The sequence below is a fragment of the Lissotriton vulgaris genome, chromosome 6 (assembly GCF_964263255.1).
Source record: "Lissotriton vulgaris chromosome 6, aLisVul1.2, whole genome shotgun sequence".
NCBI classification, from domain to species: domain Eukaryota; kingdom Metazoa; phylum Chordata; class Amphibia; order Caudata; family Salamandridae; genus Lissotriton; species Lissotriton vulgaris.
This window is the reverse complement of record NC_141694.1, coordinates 332766600-332783974: the sequence shown is the minus strand read 5'-3', so window position 1 is coordinate 332783974 and position 17375 is coordinate 332766600. Positions and strand designations below refer to the sequence as shown.

The following is a 17375-nucleotide window of genomic DNA, read 5'->3' as shown; positions in this document are numbered from 1 at the left end:
TATACTAATCCTTCTTGGCTTCCGGAGTAGCGTGCTACTCGCCGAAAAAGCCCTTAGACGCCTCGGGAGGGGTAGAAAGCACTATATAAATGCAATTACAATACAATACAATTCATACCTTGTCCCCATTCTTCATCAGTTCTCGCATGGGTTGTACTCTGTCAGCAAAATAATCTATGAACTTTGCATAGAACTCCGGTAACCCCAGGAACGACCTACGCTCCTTGTTTTGCAGACTTGGTGCCTTATCTCAATCGCCTCCAATAACTTTGTCTTTGGCCTAAAACCTTTGCCTTAAAGCTTGTGACCTAGATGTTCCATTCCCTTCCCAGCCCGCAAATGTGCTCTTCTCACATTCAACAGTAAATCCAACGTTTTCCAAAATTCCAGAACCTCACACAGACATCCACCATTATCTACCCTGCTTACCACCCAAGCTAGTACATCGCCTTGAAAGTGCATTACTTTATTCAGACCTCCCAACAATCGTTGTTTTATGCCTTGAAAAACAGCCAAAGCTAACCCGAATGGTATCCGCACGCACCTAAAGTTAGATATTTGGAGTGAGGGTGTAAAATTATTTAGTGGTAAGCATTGGACAAATCCATGGTGGAATAGTATTGCCAACCTATCACACTAGCCAACTTTTCATTTACATTCGGCACTGGATGCCAATCCACCCAAATGTTCTTGTTTAAATGCCTAAGATCTATGCACATTCTGATCTTACCATTTGGCTTACAGGCAATAATTATGGGGCTCAACCAATCTTATGATTCGATAAGTTTTATAACCTTCATCTCCTGTAATATTCCCAATTTATCATTCAACATACCTCGCAAAGTATATGTCACACTCTGCAAATGGTATAGCCATTTCCTTCAACACAATTCTGTGAACGAACTTCTACAAGCGTTCTAACTCCTTTTTAAATCGATCAGGAAAGTACCCCACATATTGCAAGCTCTCACTTTGTCTGACTGACAGAACCTGCTCAGCACTATTAGGGTCCAATGTTATTAATAGTGTTCTTTGGTCTCTCCAACTCATTAATACTCTAACCCTCTCCAAAACGTAGACACATCCATCAGGCCTTCTACCTTTGGAGGACAGTTCTTTCGGGAAACATCCTACAACTGGTAATTTTGACCCATCGTACCTCTCTGCTGCTATTTTGTATTTTTCCAAATTCTTCTTGTTCAACGTTTCCCATGTGTCTCTATCAGTGTAAAGGGTGAACACGAATAAGCCCACATTGAACTGACCTTTCCAAAAATGTTCACTTCAAATTTAGGAAGGAAATATGGCTCTACCACAGCATCCACATCAGTACAGTATACATTTACCATCTTCCCATCCATATTGTACGCTTCCTCTGCATCGCGCACAACTAAAACTTAAACTTCTTCGCTTGAATCCATCTCCCTCATCATACTTTCACATGACAAGCATTGCTCCCACACCATGTTCATACCTTTCTGACCATCAGCTTCGCACATTCTAGAACGTGCCCTATTTAATACACTTAAACCACTATAACAGCCAGACAACTGTTGGAAGAAGTTATGTTTGCGCTACTCCCATACCTGTAACGTGCTTTTTTCTTAGAATTTGACAAGACTCTAGATCTACATTTCTCCCTCACTTCAGATTGTTCTAACTTTATTTGCACTCTTAACCGTGTACACCCCTTCTTTGGTTTTCAGTGCTTCGACATAATGTGATGTGTTTTAATGCGTTTTGCAAAGATTATGGACCTTTCCAACATGAGCTCCTTAATGCTCAATAACTTTTCCTGGATCTTAAGATTCAAAGTCCGGTTAACTTACTGATCCCTTTTGATCTCTGCTTAGCAACATATTCAGCTACAGAATCACCAGCCAATTATGCCCTAGTGAAAAGCATGTCTTTCGACCACCAACCTCACCTTCCTTCCAAATTTGTCTTCCAACGCTTTTTTATTACCACCACGTACTCATCAACCATATATTCATCCATATCTGAATCACCTTCACCATTGCCTGAGTTACCATTACACAACAGCAACGTTTTCTGAACTTTTCTACCTTCCATTCCCAAATGATGCCCAAGTAAAGTAGATTTTCTTTTTGCCACATAAACATTTCCACTTATAGCCTTTCAATATGTTGTGAATGCTTCTTGCCAGTCCTTCTAAGGCATGCTGGGATCACCTGTGTGGAAAGAAACACGGCCGGAGGAGAAATGGACTGCATGATGATATCCTACTTCAGTACAATACACTCTGATGGAAAGAAATGCTACTAAAATAAAGAACACCAATTGAAATATGAAAGGAATGAAAACAATATAGCGCTATATAAATACAATTTTAATACAATACAAAACAATATAACAAAATAAAAGAAGTCACCTCAGTCTAGAGGAAAAACAAACATACATAAGAAAAGTAGTTACAGACGTCTGCAATGACAAGCTGGCAAGTTTCAAATGCAGAGGTTCACATGTATTGTAAGAATGCTTCAAAACGACTGCTGTGACGAAAACCAATCAGCAAGAAGTCCTCAATGTCCAATCCTGCTGCTTGCTGGGGATGCAATAAGCAGCAATATTTACTGGTTCTGGAGCCACTCAGAATGAGGCTTTCACTGACCAATCCTGTTAAACACAGAGCAACCGAAGGGCAGTAGCGTTAAATTTGTTTTAAGATTTTGAGCACCTCAGTAGAAATGGACGATCAATAGAAAGACTCCAGGATCCAGCAGCTCTGATCGGTTGAAACCGTCTAAGGTGGGCGTCAAATCATGTTTTCCAATGCTTCTTTCCTCATTCTCTGCCTCACTAGCGTGTGCAGCTGGCGCTGAACACAATGCCCCTACTCAGTGGCAACACAACTCATATAGAAGTCGCGGTCATGCGCAGATACGCGCTGATGCAGTTGCAACTGCATGAGGTCACGGCGCTTGTAAGCCTTGCACATTGCAGGGGTAGACATAAATCAATAGTACCCTTCACGAATACCTTCACCTCATGCATTGCAGGGCTATTTATAATTTAATGTACTCCTTAGTGAACTACCTTCACCAGTCCCATACAATTGCCGGTAATAGGCAGTCTTACACAGCTGGCTTGAACGTGTTTCACCAAGGAAACAAGACTCACGATTGGCTGCAATTGACCCGCTGAAACACCTATGGATCCATTAACATATCCTCTTAATTTTAATATTGTGTTATTGAGATTTAAGAGCAACTATCTTGATCCTCACACATTTTTACAAGGTTTTTTAAGGCGACTTCTACTCTCTGCACAGGGTCACAGACTCCGCTCGTCATCACTGAAAGAAAGATGGTCCGTACACCATAGATGTGGTGAAAGGAGCTTTATTAGCCATGTCAGAGATCAGCGACCAGCCAGGATTGATCCCATTGACAAATGCCTCACAGAATACTCGTCCTGCATGAAGCATGCCAGTTCTAGAAAAGAACTAGGTTACATTGTGAAACAAGAATACAACAAGTGCCTTTTCCATGGTCAAATAACAGCTGTAACCCAAACAGTGAAGTCTCTATTGACATAATTCTACCTTATTATTACATCTATCTGATGTATATGATTGCAATACATTCTTTAAGAAAGGTAAGAGGGCTCAATTTTACTATAAAAACCCTCTGAAAACACCCTCAAATCAGGACAGTGGTTGGCCCAGATTATCGCACTAGATGCTGCCCGAGATTCTTCTGACACAACCGGCCAGATCAACATGCTGCTGAACTCTTCAGTACCTCAATAACGCGCTGAGAGCAGAAGAGCTGAGCAGAGCTGTTGTGTGTGGTCTTGTGAGAGAACACTCATTTGCAGTCCTCCTGAAAATCATAGCACTTTGCTGTAAACCGGTATGCTGGATGTCGTCTCTCAAGAAGCTCTAAATGCAAGTTAATCTACTCCAGGCTCTCATAGTGTACCACATATAGGAGGGCATTAAGGTGTTAGTTTACTAGTTTGATAAATGTCTTCATATGTTAGAAATGTTCAGATTGTTTTCATTGTTAGTCATGTGCCTCAGTGTCATATTAATCATGTTCTTTATGGTTACATTTCATGAGTAAGCAACATAATTAGAATGTTGAAATAAACACTTTTTAGCTATAAAGTGTAGTGCAGTGCTGGTAGGTGATATTCTAAAGATTGAAATTGGGTTTGAATAACCATTGTGTCCCAGAAAATCTTTTCAGTACTTTTACAAACCTAGAAAAAGCTAACGTCACATCAACAAGAGAGTTGAGTGGAGTTGTGCAGGGCTACAATAACTTGGATTTTCAAGTTCAGGTTTTGGTACACTGAACTAAATTCAGGCATCCGTGGGCGGGAAAGTCAGACACTGTAGAATTAGGCTTACAGACTTACTTTATGCAACAGTATATTCAGATCCTTGCAAGTTTTAACTCAATCTTGCCTTCTTTTAAGGTAGTTAAAACGAGTCCCATTAAGTTGAGTAGTAACTGAAAGCAATTAAATGCCAAAAACAATTTAGTCAATATTGGGTGACATATGCATGGTCATTAGAAGAGCAGTTAGATGCACACAATAACAGATTTCTGTGATGACAGAGAGCACACATAGACCTACGTATGTTACATACATACAGATATTTAGAAAGTAAAACATTTCCATATCTCAGATTACTGTGTGACACTGGCTTTCTTTGCTACATGATGGGCTGCTCAGTCAGGGCTAAACAAACAATGTAAGGATGGAAAAGGACATGTATAAAGAGGGAGCAGCACAACCGCCTCTGACTCAATGGGGAAACAAAGTGCTATTCCCACTTATTGGTCAAACAATGTAGTGCCAGGACTAGGTGGGATTAAAACATCGCTGAATGTTGCAGGGAATGTTTTTCTGCACATTGAAGTTTTGAAGATACCAACATACCCGATGGACCTCAACAATGTTCATCACCTCATTAGTATCACTTAACTCTTTCATCCAATTGCTACAGAGTTTACAAATGAAACACTGTACACTAGTAACCCATCAATGATATCTCTTAATCTCATAAAATAAATCGTGATAGATTATGAATGGGTCTGCCACACACCAACATCATTTGAGATCAATTTTGCTGAGCTGATATTAACTCGCAACTTCTTTCATTTTGAAGATAACATCTTCCTACTGGTAGGAGGTGCTTTAACAAGCTTCAACTTCACCCTCCTCCAAGGAACCTCTCCTCCACCACCACTTTGGGCAGAAGAATATATTTGGTGCCACCAGCTCACTCTGTGACAAGAGAAAACTTTAGGTTTCCTCTACAGATAACCAACATTATTTAGAATGGTTGGAATAAACTTTCCATCCCAGTCCTCCTGCCTTGGATTAATGCAAAAGTCGAGCCGGTTAAGAGGGTTCCCGAAAAACTCTCCTGTAGGCGTCCATGGCATAAATTTGATATTACCCAATTTAATGAGCTCCTTTCTGCCACTACACCTAAGATTCCGTCTGACCCTGTGCTGGCTGATAGAGCTTTTTCGAACTGGATTGTTCATACTCTGGACTCCCTGGTTCCTGCCAGGTGGTCTAAGTGTTGTGGCACTAAGGCTAATGCATGGTACAATGGCAGGATGGCATCCCTGCGGAGAGGTTGTAAAAAGTTGGAACGTGCCTGGAGAAGAGACTACGATCCATTGCTAAAAGAGATGCTACCAGTTAGCAATTAAGAAATATCATAATGCGATCCAATCTGAGCGGGCAGCCTACTACTCAGATGTGATCAGAAACAGTAGCAACCTTTTTAAAAGCGTCTTCTCCATAGTAAAGGATATTAAAACCTCGACAGATACTCTTGCACCCTCTGTAATATCCGATGTTCAATGGGAGACCTTGCTTCATTTTTTGTGAAGAAGGTAGAAACAATATATGGCACCTTCCCTCAAAAAGTCGTTCAGAAGGGTTTTAGGTCTAGATCCTCTTGTAATCATACGTTGGGTGCCTTTCCACCTATCTCTCAAGAGGCTTTATTTATGCGCTGCCATAAAATTAAATCTGGCTCTCCTGCTGACACCCTTAAGCCGGATCAATTTCCGAAATCGTTGCCCGTGTTTCTACCATTTTTGAGCGATTTAATCAATCAGTCTCTAGTTGCATCAACTGTCCCTAATGCTTGGAAGCAAGCGAGGGTGATCCCGCTGTTGAAAAAGCCTAAGCTTGACACCACTAAACCAGAGAACTTCCGTCCCATCTCTCTCCTACCTTGGGTCTCCAAAATTTTGGAATCATACATTAATTCCATACTTGCAGGTTATCTGGAGAAGAACAACCTATTGGACCCCTCCCAGAACAGTTTTCGGCCGGGTCACAGTACAGAATCAGCTCTTCTAACTGTGACCGAGCATTTGAGGGGGGGCCCTAGATTAGGGTCGTACATCAGCACTGATTTTGTTAGACCTCAGTGCTGCATTCGACACTGTCTCCCACCAGATCCTGCTACAGAGGTTGGAGGAGGTGGGAATCAGGGACTCTGCTCTTGAGTGGTTTGCTTCCTTTGCTGATGGGACCTTTCAGGTTGCAGTGCCCCATATCGCATCTAAGATCCATACCATCAAATATGGGGTACCGCAGGGCTCAGCTTTGAGCCCTACGCTGTTTAACGTGTATGTGCAACCTCTAGCAGCAGTAGCAAAAAGCAGAGGGCTCACAGCAGTGTCCTATCCGGACGACACACAGTTGGTGGTCGCTCTCTCAGATGACTCAGGTCAGGGCGTTTGCAAGTTCCGGAGGGATTTAGAGATCATATCTGAGTGGATGACTGCCAACTGTCTTCAGTTAAATGCTAACAAGTCTGAGGTCCTGCTGGTTGGGAAAAACACTGAGGTGTGGAGTGAGCATTGGTGGCCTGCCAAGTTGGGCGGTTCACCCGCCCTCAAACAGTTTGATAAAAAATCTGGGGGTGTGGATGGATTCCGCCCTTAGCTTTCAGACACAAACAAAGAAAGTAGCTGGATCATGTTTTGATATCCTACAGGGGCTTAAACCAGTGCTGTGGTTCTTTGACCTGGCAATGAGGCAAGTGATTATCCAGGCATTTTGTCTAGCTTAGACTATTCCAACTCACTCTATTTGGGAGGTAACAAAACAGAAGTCACAAGATTGCAGAGGGGTCAGAACATTGCTGCTAGAGCTTTGCTATGTTTGCCCAGGTCATGCCCCACTTCCAGTGCTATTCGTCGGCTACATTGGCTGCCTGTAGCTAAACGCATCAAGTTTAAAACTCTCTGCTTGTCTTTTAAAATCCTAAATCTGTCCTCCCCAGAGATCCTAGCCAATCTGCTCACACCCTACATACCTTCCCGCCAACTTCGATCCACAGGCCAGCATTTGGCGGTTGTTCCTCGGGTGAGGAGGGTTTGTGCTGGTGGTCGCTCCTTTGGGGTATTGGCAGCCAGACTTTGGAATACGCTCCCCATTGCTATTCGTAGTATGGATAACTACCTGGCCTTTCGTAAGGCACTCAAAACGTACCTCTTTCCTTCCTCGTAAATTGTTGTTTGTTGTCTATTGTTTTTGCTGTTTTCTGTTCAGCGCTGGGACGCTCTTTTGCTAGGGCAGCTGTGCGCTATATAAAACCGCATTGCATAGCATAGCATGAACTCGGAGTTTCAATACGCTATCAGCAAGAATGAGTGCTTTTAGACATACTGATCATACCACCCACAATGGGAGTTTAAACACCAGGGTCCATAAGAAACATGTTGACAAAAATGTGCTGCTCTTATTGAACAGCTGCCATCCTAAGGCACTAAGAAAGAATCTATTGTTTGGGCAGTTACCGAGGATTAGAAGGAACTGATAGGACCTGTTGATACATTGAAACACCTATGGATCCATCAACATATCCTCTTGATTTTAATTTTGTGCTATTGAGGTTTAAGAGCAATTATCTCGATATTCACACAATTTTACATAAGGTTCCTTTTAAGGTGGCTTACACCCAGAGTAGCTGATGTCAGAGTAGAGAAACACAACTATAAAAAGGAGGAATACGGTTCTAGGCACTCAAACTCTGGAGCAGTGGGTTTTAACCTGTGGTCAGGGGACTCACTGGTGTCAGCCAAGCCTACTCAGGAACTCCGGAACTAATTAGAAAATTAAATCATATTAACAGATTAATAAAGTGTATATAAATAAAGTAAAATTGAAAAAAAAATGTTTTAATGTTCTGTAAATGTGAAGGAATTTGAAATTAGAGGCTAAAAATTAAGTTACTATTCTCAGATTGATTTCTGGGAGCAAAGCAAGTGCATCAAACCGAATATAGTAAGGATGATGAATGGCTTCAATTGAATTTTGAAAAGCTGCAACCTTCACATTAAAATTAAAAAATGTTATTTAGTTTTACATTGGTTTATGAACTAAAATAATCAGTCAATCAAACAAGTAAATTGTAAAGCGCACTACATACCCGCAAGGGGTTCATGGCACTGAGAGTGGGGAGAGGGGGTGGTGCTGTTGCTACTGGTCCAACAGCCAGGTCTTGAGTTGTCTCCTGAAGGGAGAAGGTCTTCGGTTTGTCGTAGGATGAGGGGGAGGGTGTTCCAGATCTTGGCGGCGTGGTGGGAGAAGGATTTGCCTCCGGCTGTGGTTCTACTGATGCGTGGGACGGTAGCCAGGGAGAGGTCTGAGGAGCGGAGTTTCCTATTGGGTACGTAGAAGGAGAGTCGACTGTTGAGATAGGCTGGGCCGGTCTTGTGGAGTGCCTTGTGTGCGTGGATCAGGAGCTTGAAGGAGATTCTTTTGTCGACAGTGCAGGTTCCTCAGGTGCGGGGTGATGTGGTAGAGGCGCGGGACGTCGGGGATCAGGCATGCAGAGGCATTCTGTATTCTTTGCAGTCTGTTGATGAGCTTGGTCGGGGCTCCTGCGTAGAGGGTGAGTCTGCTGCTGACTAGGGCCTAGGTGACTGTTTTCCTTGTGTCTGTCAGGATCCATCTGAAGATCTTGTGGAGCATACGTAGGGTGTTGAAGCAGGTGGAGGAGACAGCGTTGACTTGTTTGGTCATGTTGAGTTTCGAGTCGAGGATGATTCCCAGGTTGCGTGCGTGGTGTGTCCCCAGCGATGCGTGCCACCAGGAGTCATCCCATGCTGAGGGGTTGGGCCAGAGGATGAGGATCTCCGTCTTGTCTGTGTTCAGCTTAAGGCGGCTAGCCTCCATCCAGTCGGCGACGGCCTTTATTCCCAGGTGGAGGTTAAATTTGGCAGTGAGGGGGTCCTTGGTGAGGGAGAGGATCAGTTGTGTGTCGTCGGCGTAGGAGATTATGTTGAGGTCGTGATGTCGGGCGATGCGTCCGAGAGGTGCCATGTAGACGTTGAACAACGTCGGGCTGAGGGAGGATCCCTGCGGGACGCCGCAGATGATCTCGGAGACTTCGGATCGTAACGGGGGGAGGCGGACTCTTTGGGTTCTACCAGAGAGGATGGAGGAGGTCAAGTCCAGGGCCTTGTCTCGGATCCCTGCGTCGAGCGCGTAGTGTGCGGTGGCAGACGGGCTCGAAGGCGGCGGAGAGGTCTAGGAGGATGAGGGCCGCCATCTCGCTGTTGTCCAGTAGGATCCTGATGTCGTCTGTGGCAGCGATGAGGGCAGTCTCTGTGCTGTGGTTGCTGCTGAATCCTGATTTGGAGGGGTCCAGGATGCTGTCGTCTTCGAGGTAGCGGGTGAGCTGGATGTTGACTATCTTCTTGATGACCTTAGCTGGGAACGGAAGCTGTGAGATGGGCTGGAAGTTTTTCAGTTCGCTCGGGTCCGCCTTGAGTTTCTTCAGTAGGGCATTGATATCGGCGTGTTTCCAGCTTTCAGGGAAGGTCACGGTCTCGAAGGAGAGGTTGATGAGGTTGCATAGGTGGGGTGCGATGGAGATGCCGGCTATGTTGAAGAAGTGGTGTTGTGGAAAAGGGTCGGACGGCGATCCGGAGTGGATTGTGCCCATGGTCTTGATTGTGTCTTCGAAGCTCATGTTGGCCCTGGTTGTCAGTGGGTCGTAGTCGGTGGGGTGTGGTGGTTCCGACGTGTTGGGGTCTGTTAGGGTCCTCCGGGGGTTGAAGCTATCGTGGATATCGGCGATAGTGCGGTGAAAGAAGGTGGCGAGGGAGTCGCACAGGCCTTGCAACGGCCGGATGTCGTTGGCATTGGAGCTGGGGTTGGAGAGTTCCTTCACGACGTTGAAGAGCTCCTTGCTGTTGTGTGCGTTGTTATCGAGACAGTCTTTGAAGGAGGTCCTCTTGGTGGTCCTGATGAGGTGGTGGTGGTTGCGGATGGTGCCTTTGTGGGCTGCGCGAGTGAACTAAAATAATATATCATTATTTAAGCATTTGTTTAACAAATCCTTGTTTCTGTATTCCCAAATAATCCACTTTTCAAGTATACATCCTTGTAGTTTCCAGTGTGAAAATGCACGCATCACTGGTTGTACTGGAGACATTTACAAAGTAAAGAGGAAACATGTCTTTACTGCTTTTGCTGCCCATCAGTGAACGTCTAGCGGTGCCTATTAATGTGGTCTAGGCTTTATTTGCAGATTTGCTCCAATTTTGACACTGTTTCCTTGCTGATATTATACAGTGGGATATGCAAAACTCGCCTGCAGCAAAGCACCATATGCAGCACAGACGTAGGGATACTTGACAGGTCTGAAACATTGTGTCCACATATCTACATGTACACACAGAAACTGAGGTTAGCACTGAAGAAACTTCTGCAGTTCTCTAGATGATTCCCTGCTGTTACATCAAACATTCATACCACAATACATCAGCTTTGAATAAGTTATTTGGGCACAGACCAAGTATTTTTAATGTTGTATGTTAAAACATCCAGCTGGGCACTAAAAGTTATGCTCGGGAGCCTTCTGTTCATTGATGTTGTTAAGGAACATGTTTGTGTCTCACTGCAAAGTGTCAAACACAGCTGCCAAGCTTGAAAGTACATGAGATTTCTAAAAATAAAAAAACACAATACTTACTATGTCATCTAGATTACAGTTGGCACCGTTGCTGAGCAGCTCTTGCACCATCTGCAAATTGCCTTGTTCGGCAGCCAACATGAGTGGAGTCTGACCATTCTAAAAAGAAAAACGTGTAAACAAGAAAAGTACAGCTGTAAAAATACACGATTAAGTATGTTCTTCATGGACAAACCCAATTGTTTTACTATATTAACTATATTTTACCAATATACACAGCTGTTCTCAAACTTCAGCAATGATGTAGACAAACTTGAATGATTCCCCATACATTCTCGGCTGTGAAAAGATGATGGTTGCCTCTCACGCTTCTTAGACACCACCTTTAGTGGTTAACTAAACCTTCTATGTTCTATGCAGGTTTTCGGGGTTACGAATAACAAATTTCAGGTGTGCATATTCCTTCTGTTTGGGTACAGGAATAGACTGGAAGAAATAGGATTGTCAAATACCAGAAATGAAGATATCTGGTAGCAGGTTTCTTCAAAAGGGTGTTTGTTTGACTGAAAGAACATTATGTATCACAATTATGAGGATACCAACCCCTATTTAAGGTAAATTTTAGGGCTGTATATAAACTCTCCTTCCATAAACATGGATAGAAGATGAGAGAAAGCAGACTAGCCACATGGAAAGTATTTCACACACAAACCCAAGGATAAAGTTACATTTACTCCTAACCAGTAAGCTGTTTTCCAATTATGAACTTTGCTGGCACCCTTTCATCAAAAGACAGGACTGGAAATATATTAGAAAGGAGTTACATCAGAGGTTCCTCACTGGTATCGCACACGGATGCATCATTCATTCTCTCCAGATATGTTCACTCTCCCCAAGTCTAATACAATCAAAAGGAACCAAGCAATCTCTGCATATTTTGTTAATGAGAATGAGGTACAAGGGAAGGCATTGATTATGATAACGAGCAACACACCAATAGTAACAGAGGTATATTAAACAGAACTGTATCAGTCTTTTATATCCTTGCTCTTTTAAATACTTAACTTTGTGAGTAGATTCAACAACTGGGCATGGGTAAGAGAGGAGGAGAAAGCAGTAGCAAGCAGGTTAGGCCTAGCAAAGAGGCTGTGTAGAATTTAATATCAAAACATAATATAATTCTGCGAGGAACCCTCATGTTAGCAATTTCAGTGTGGGTTAGCCCATGCATCCATCTGGCATCTGTCAGAGGAGTGAGCCTGGAAAATGCCACTCAGTGGTTACCAAGTGTCGAACGGGAGTGGTTGCATTTGTGGTGGGGGTGGGATATAATAAAATGGTACCGGGTACATGGGTGGGCCATTATGTGGTCCTCATCCTCTTCCTTGCCCATATACCCTTCTGTTAGTTCTCCTTCCACTGTTCCCGTTGGCTACTGAGCTAGAGTCTGAACTATTTGATCCTGTGTCGAATAAGTCCATGTCCGGATAAGCATTTGGCATAACTATCATGTTGCTCAACCAAGTCACACGTTTTCTCACATCTTCGCAGTGTGTGGCTACAGGCGTCCCTTTCCCTCAGGGAACTCATGATGCCAGATTTAGGCACTATACATGTATGTGGCGCATTTTAGCCATATTTATTTTATTTATTTCTTTATTTCGGCCAGTTTGGCCATAAAAGACACGTATAAATAAAAAACAGACAGTTGTAATAACATACATACAACAACATTTTAAAACAGTAAGTTTAAAAAATGTAATACAAGAGTTAGTTTTCATCTCCTTAGTTTAAAACACATTTCGTTTTGGCAACAGATTTTTATCGATATAAACAAAAGTTCTACTCAAAGTATCTGTCCAAGTTTCCTGCGAGTAATATACACAGAGTAGAGGAACCTACTTATGCTAAATACAATAAACTGAGTTGTATTGCTTTTTATGATCCTATATGCTGTAAAGCAGGATCTGGTTCCTAGGAGAGTGCACATGGGTTTTAGCCATTTCTTTCGAGCCTTCAGGTAGGCACTACATATAAACAACATGTGAACCTTATTCTCCTTGCAGGGGTTTGAACACATAGAACAACACCCGCTTTTGACATTCGGGCCTCCCAATCTTTTCTGTGACCAACGTTCTGTGTTATAGCTCAACATAAGAATCCCATATCTAAACTTCAGATAAAGGGACTTTGCAATAGGTGGCTCTATTTCATCTAAAAAGGATTCGAAGAGGGGTTCGTCCTTAAAAGATAAAAAATCTTGGGTTAGGGATCCAACTCTGCTTTCATGTATGAGCCTGTCACTCATGTAAGACCAAAAGGCTCGTTTTAGTATAGATTTGGAAAAAGCCGGTAGATTGTCTGGATTCTCCCACATTGAGTACAGGCCCAGAAGCGTGAACCATTTCTCAATGTGCACAAGCCACTGAATAGAGTTGAAATAATCAAGGATCAACAATTCTTGGAGGCCATTTCTGTATTCAAGCAGTTCTGGGGTAGACCACAACCTAACCCAAAACATTAATGGTCTTATAATGGCAAAGTAATCTGTTCTTTTAAAATTCAAATCAAGCTGGAGGGGTATTAAGGGTGTACTATTTGGGACCCTTACAATAGCTCTCATGAATTTGTTGTCCAAACCCTGAAAGCTATCTCTGGCCCACGGTCCCCAAATCTCTGCTCCGTACAACACAGCAGATTGAATTTTAAATTTAAAAAGCTCTAAGACAGGGGTTACACTCTTGCTTGTGCTAGTGTTTAGTCTACATATGATTGGTTTGACGTTGTGGGCATATGATACCTTACTTTTCTCAATCTGGGCCTTCCAACTTAGTTTGGAATCAAGTGTAACGCCCAGATAGGAAAAGTTTTCCACTGTTCCTAGTTTCTGGCCATTTAAAGTCAAAAACCCTCTGTCCGGTTTGCTAGGGTTTAATGCCATACATTTCGTTTTATCAGCATTTATTTCCAGGCCCTTGGTCATACAATAACAGCTAAAGGAGTTTAAGAGTGCCTGGAGTCCTTTCTTGGTCTGGGATATGAGAATGGTATCATCCGCAAAGAGCAACGCAGGCACCCTCTCTCCGTTAAGCTGCGGGGAATCATTAGTACAACCATTTCAAATATTTGGGAACATCATTAACAAACAAAGAAAACAAGGTAGGGGCCAAGACACACCCTTGACGAACCCCACGTTCAATGGGGATGTTACGTGTCAGTTCGCCATTTGGACCCCACCTGATGTTTGCATAATTTCCAGCATGCAACTCTACTATTTGGGCCAAAAGACACCCTGGCAAGCCTGCCTCACTTAAGGTCCTCCAGAGCAAGTTGCGAGGGACGAGGTCAAATGCGGCTCTCAGATCTACGAAAGCTACATACAAATGACCTTTCCTAATATGCACGTACTTCCAGATCAAACAACAGAATCTGAATATTTGATCTATAGTACTAGTCTTGCTCCTAAAGCCAACTTGGAATTTGGAAATTATTTTTGAATCCTCCAGTCAATCATTAATCCGGAATAGTAGGTGTTTAGAATAGAGTTTTTGCAAGATGTCCATTAAACTAATTGGTCTATAGTTTGAAGGTACCAATCTATTCCCCTTTTTAAAAATTAACACAACTTCCGCTGCACGCCAACTATCTGGAAAGCGACAATTTGTAGACAAAACATTAAACAAACGATTTACATAAGGAGCCCATACTTCAATGTCATGTTTGTATAGATCCCCCGGTATTTTATCAGGGCCTGGTGCTTTGCAGTTTTTTAGTTCATTAATCGCCCTTATTGTTTCCTCCAATGTGAAGTCAAGGGGTTCAATGGGAGGAGGGAACCATGGTATCTTGTTGTCATCACCGTCATATTGTTTATAAAGGGATGTGAAGTGGGTCACCCATGTCATTTCATCCACAAACGTGTCTTTTACAGCTCTGCCTGCATGCCCCTCGTTTGCCACCAGCCTCCAAAAGCCAACATTATCATTAGTCTTTGCAGCAACTAACATTTCTGACCAGATCGACTCTTCCCATAGTTTTTTCGATGTTTTTAGGGCACACTTATATGCCTCCCTTGCAAGTTTGACTCCTTCCTTTGATTTGCTTTTAATGGCAAGCAGGAGATTTCTCTTGGCCAGCCTGCATGTATGATCATACCATAATTTTCCATGACTCCCCACTCTTATATTTTGTTGCTTTTTCCTTGGCATTTTTGATAAGCAAGTTTTTAATTCACTGAAAAAGACATTGTGCAGTTCAATAAAATGATCAAAGTGGACAGGTAGGAAAGAATCACCAGCTATAGGTCCGAACATTTCCCCAAAAAGAGAGTACACCGATGCTAGGGCCTTACCATCAGACAAAATATGGGGCCATTTTACTGCACGCCTATTGTTATTTATGTGTACATCCTCACATATTTTGCCATTGATGGTCTCAGATGATGGAGTAGCTAGGTTGGCAGTAATATCACTAAACATTTGCACATCAATGTAAAGTTCTAAAGGGTAGTGATCACTTTCCTCCCTACTTGCCACTTTCAAATCAATCAAATAATGCCAAAGGCTAAGGGAAACAAGTATGAAATCCAAATTACTATTGGATTTCGCAAAGGTAGGATTTTTTGACAAATCCGAAGGGAGGCGGCCGTTGCATGCTCTAAGACCAAGGTCTGCAGTTAGCCTTAGCAATTGAACGGCCAAAGTGGAGCACTTAACAGAGTTTGAGGTTTCAAGCTGGGGGATTTTGTACACCTGGTCCTCGTCCTCAAAAACATCATTAATACCAGAAACTGGTTCGAAGTTGCAGTTTAGGTCGCCTCCCAGAATTACCGGGGTATCTCCAACTACCTTATTCAAAAAGAGATCCAGTGTTTCCAGAGTTGGTGAGACCTTGGAATGAGCAAGTGGTCTATTGTAAACGTTAACGATGTAACATTCATTTCCATTTTGGGGTACAATTTTTAAAGCCAGAATGTCGGGTGTTCCTGTATCTATAATTTCAACCCTCATAACCAAGGTGATTTTAAGCCATATAATCAACCCCCCTGACGGTCTCCCCCTATCAGACTGGACTGCCTCAGTGCCATAGGTTTTATATCCGACTCTATGCGGAACATCTATAGCCCATGTTTCTTGCAATAAACAAAGGTCACTAGTATCAACATAATCAGCCCATTCAGGATCCTTAAGATTTTTACCAACACCAGCAATGTTCCAGGACAAAATGAGCAAACGTGGGGTTAATCTATTACTGAGATATTGTATTTCATGTCCTAGACAATTATGTTTAATTTCAGTTTTTTATCCTCGATATTTATGTTTGTCATGTGCTCAGTGTAATTGCTTGTGTGTCACACGTTTTTGGTTGCACTAGAAGTGTCCACCTTGAAGAATGTTTACAATTCATCACAAGTTTCACAGAGTTGATTTCATGAGGGAGGAGACACAATGTGCTTGAAAATTTCCATAAAACAGTGTCTGTATAGAGTTAGAAATATAGCCAGAGATCCTGGCTGACTAACCTTCACATTATGTAATTACAGATCATCCAGGCATAACACCATAATGGTGCTATATGTATATTTACTCCCCTTAGCATGCAGATGGGTTGCAGCTAGGGTGTTTAACAGCAGTGGTATCAGGAAGTAGATATCCTTGTCCTGATGAAAAGTCTTGGGGTAGGGTTTGAAACATGGAGACACTTATAAACTCAGGAACCTAATTCCATTCATTGAGTCATGTCGTTTTTACCCGTTTTTTAACCATACCAACTAGAGGTGTAAATAAAGAATATTTTTCCAATGAGACGGGTATTTTATAAATTTACACAAAGAAACTGACACCTAGTCTTCACATCTATATTCATCTACTATATCAGACCTATAAGTGCTCCCACGTAACTCATAGGTCGTAGCATGCCCGTCGGAATAAGAATGGGTAGAACCCAATGATGAAGCATGCCACCATGGGGAAACCCAGGTGGCTGAGGGTTATCTAAAGAAAATATTTAGTTTTCTAACCAGATGTCGAGGGCATGTCCATGATTGATGAATGGGCTCTTTTTGTTTGTTGACAATATTGGTAGGGAGACGGGTCCCTCTGTTTCCTTCCTCTACCCCCCCTCACCCTTGAAAGAAAATTGTCAGTGCTAGAAAGACAGCTGTTCGCTCTAGCACATTTACGAAGAGAGACCAATCAGATCAACCTAACAAGGCATTAGACACTTTCTTGCATTTAGCTAGCTCCATCTTACTCTCAAAAGTTGGAGTGACTGCAAGCTCCGATTGAGACAGGTGATAGGGCCTGTCCCCAAAAGGCTGTGGAAAGATGTACAAAGATGCTAGAGTCCTGTGTTCCGGTAGGTAACTCATGTATTAGTAGAAAAGTACAGAGGGTGAGAAGTACCGGTCTAGATGCCGTGCATGGCCTCAGTAGCTTCCTAC

At 42.7% G+C, this 17375-nt stretch overlaps 1 protein-coding gene across 5 annotated transcripts in view; it reads right to left on the bottom strand.

Annotated features, from left to right (window-relative positions):
* The window catches only part of KIDINS220 (kinase D interacting substrate 220), a 942023-nt gene that overhangs the window by 790446 nt on the left and 134202 nt on the right, over nucleotides 1-17375 (bottom strand). For all 5 annotated transcript variants that reach the window (XM_086926367.1, XM_086926369.1, XM_086926371.1 and 2 more), the window contains exon 3: nucleotides 10994-11092. In XM_086926367.1, coding sequence (XP_086782493.1) covers nucleotides 10994-11092 — 99 coding nt within the window. The remainder of the gene's footprint in view (nucleotides 1-10993; nucleotides 11093-17375) is intronic.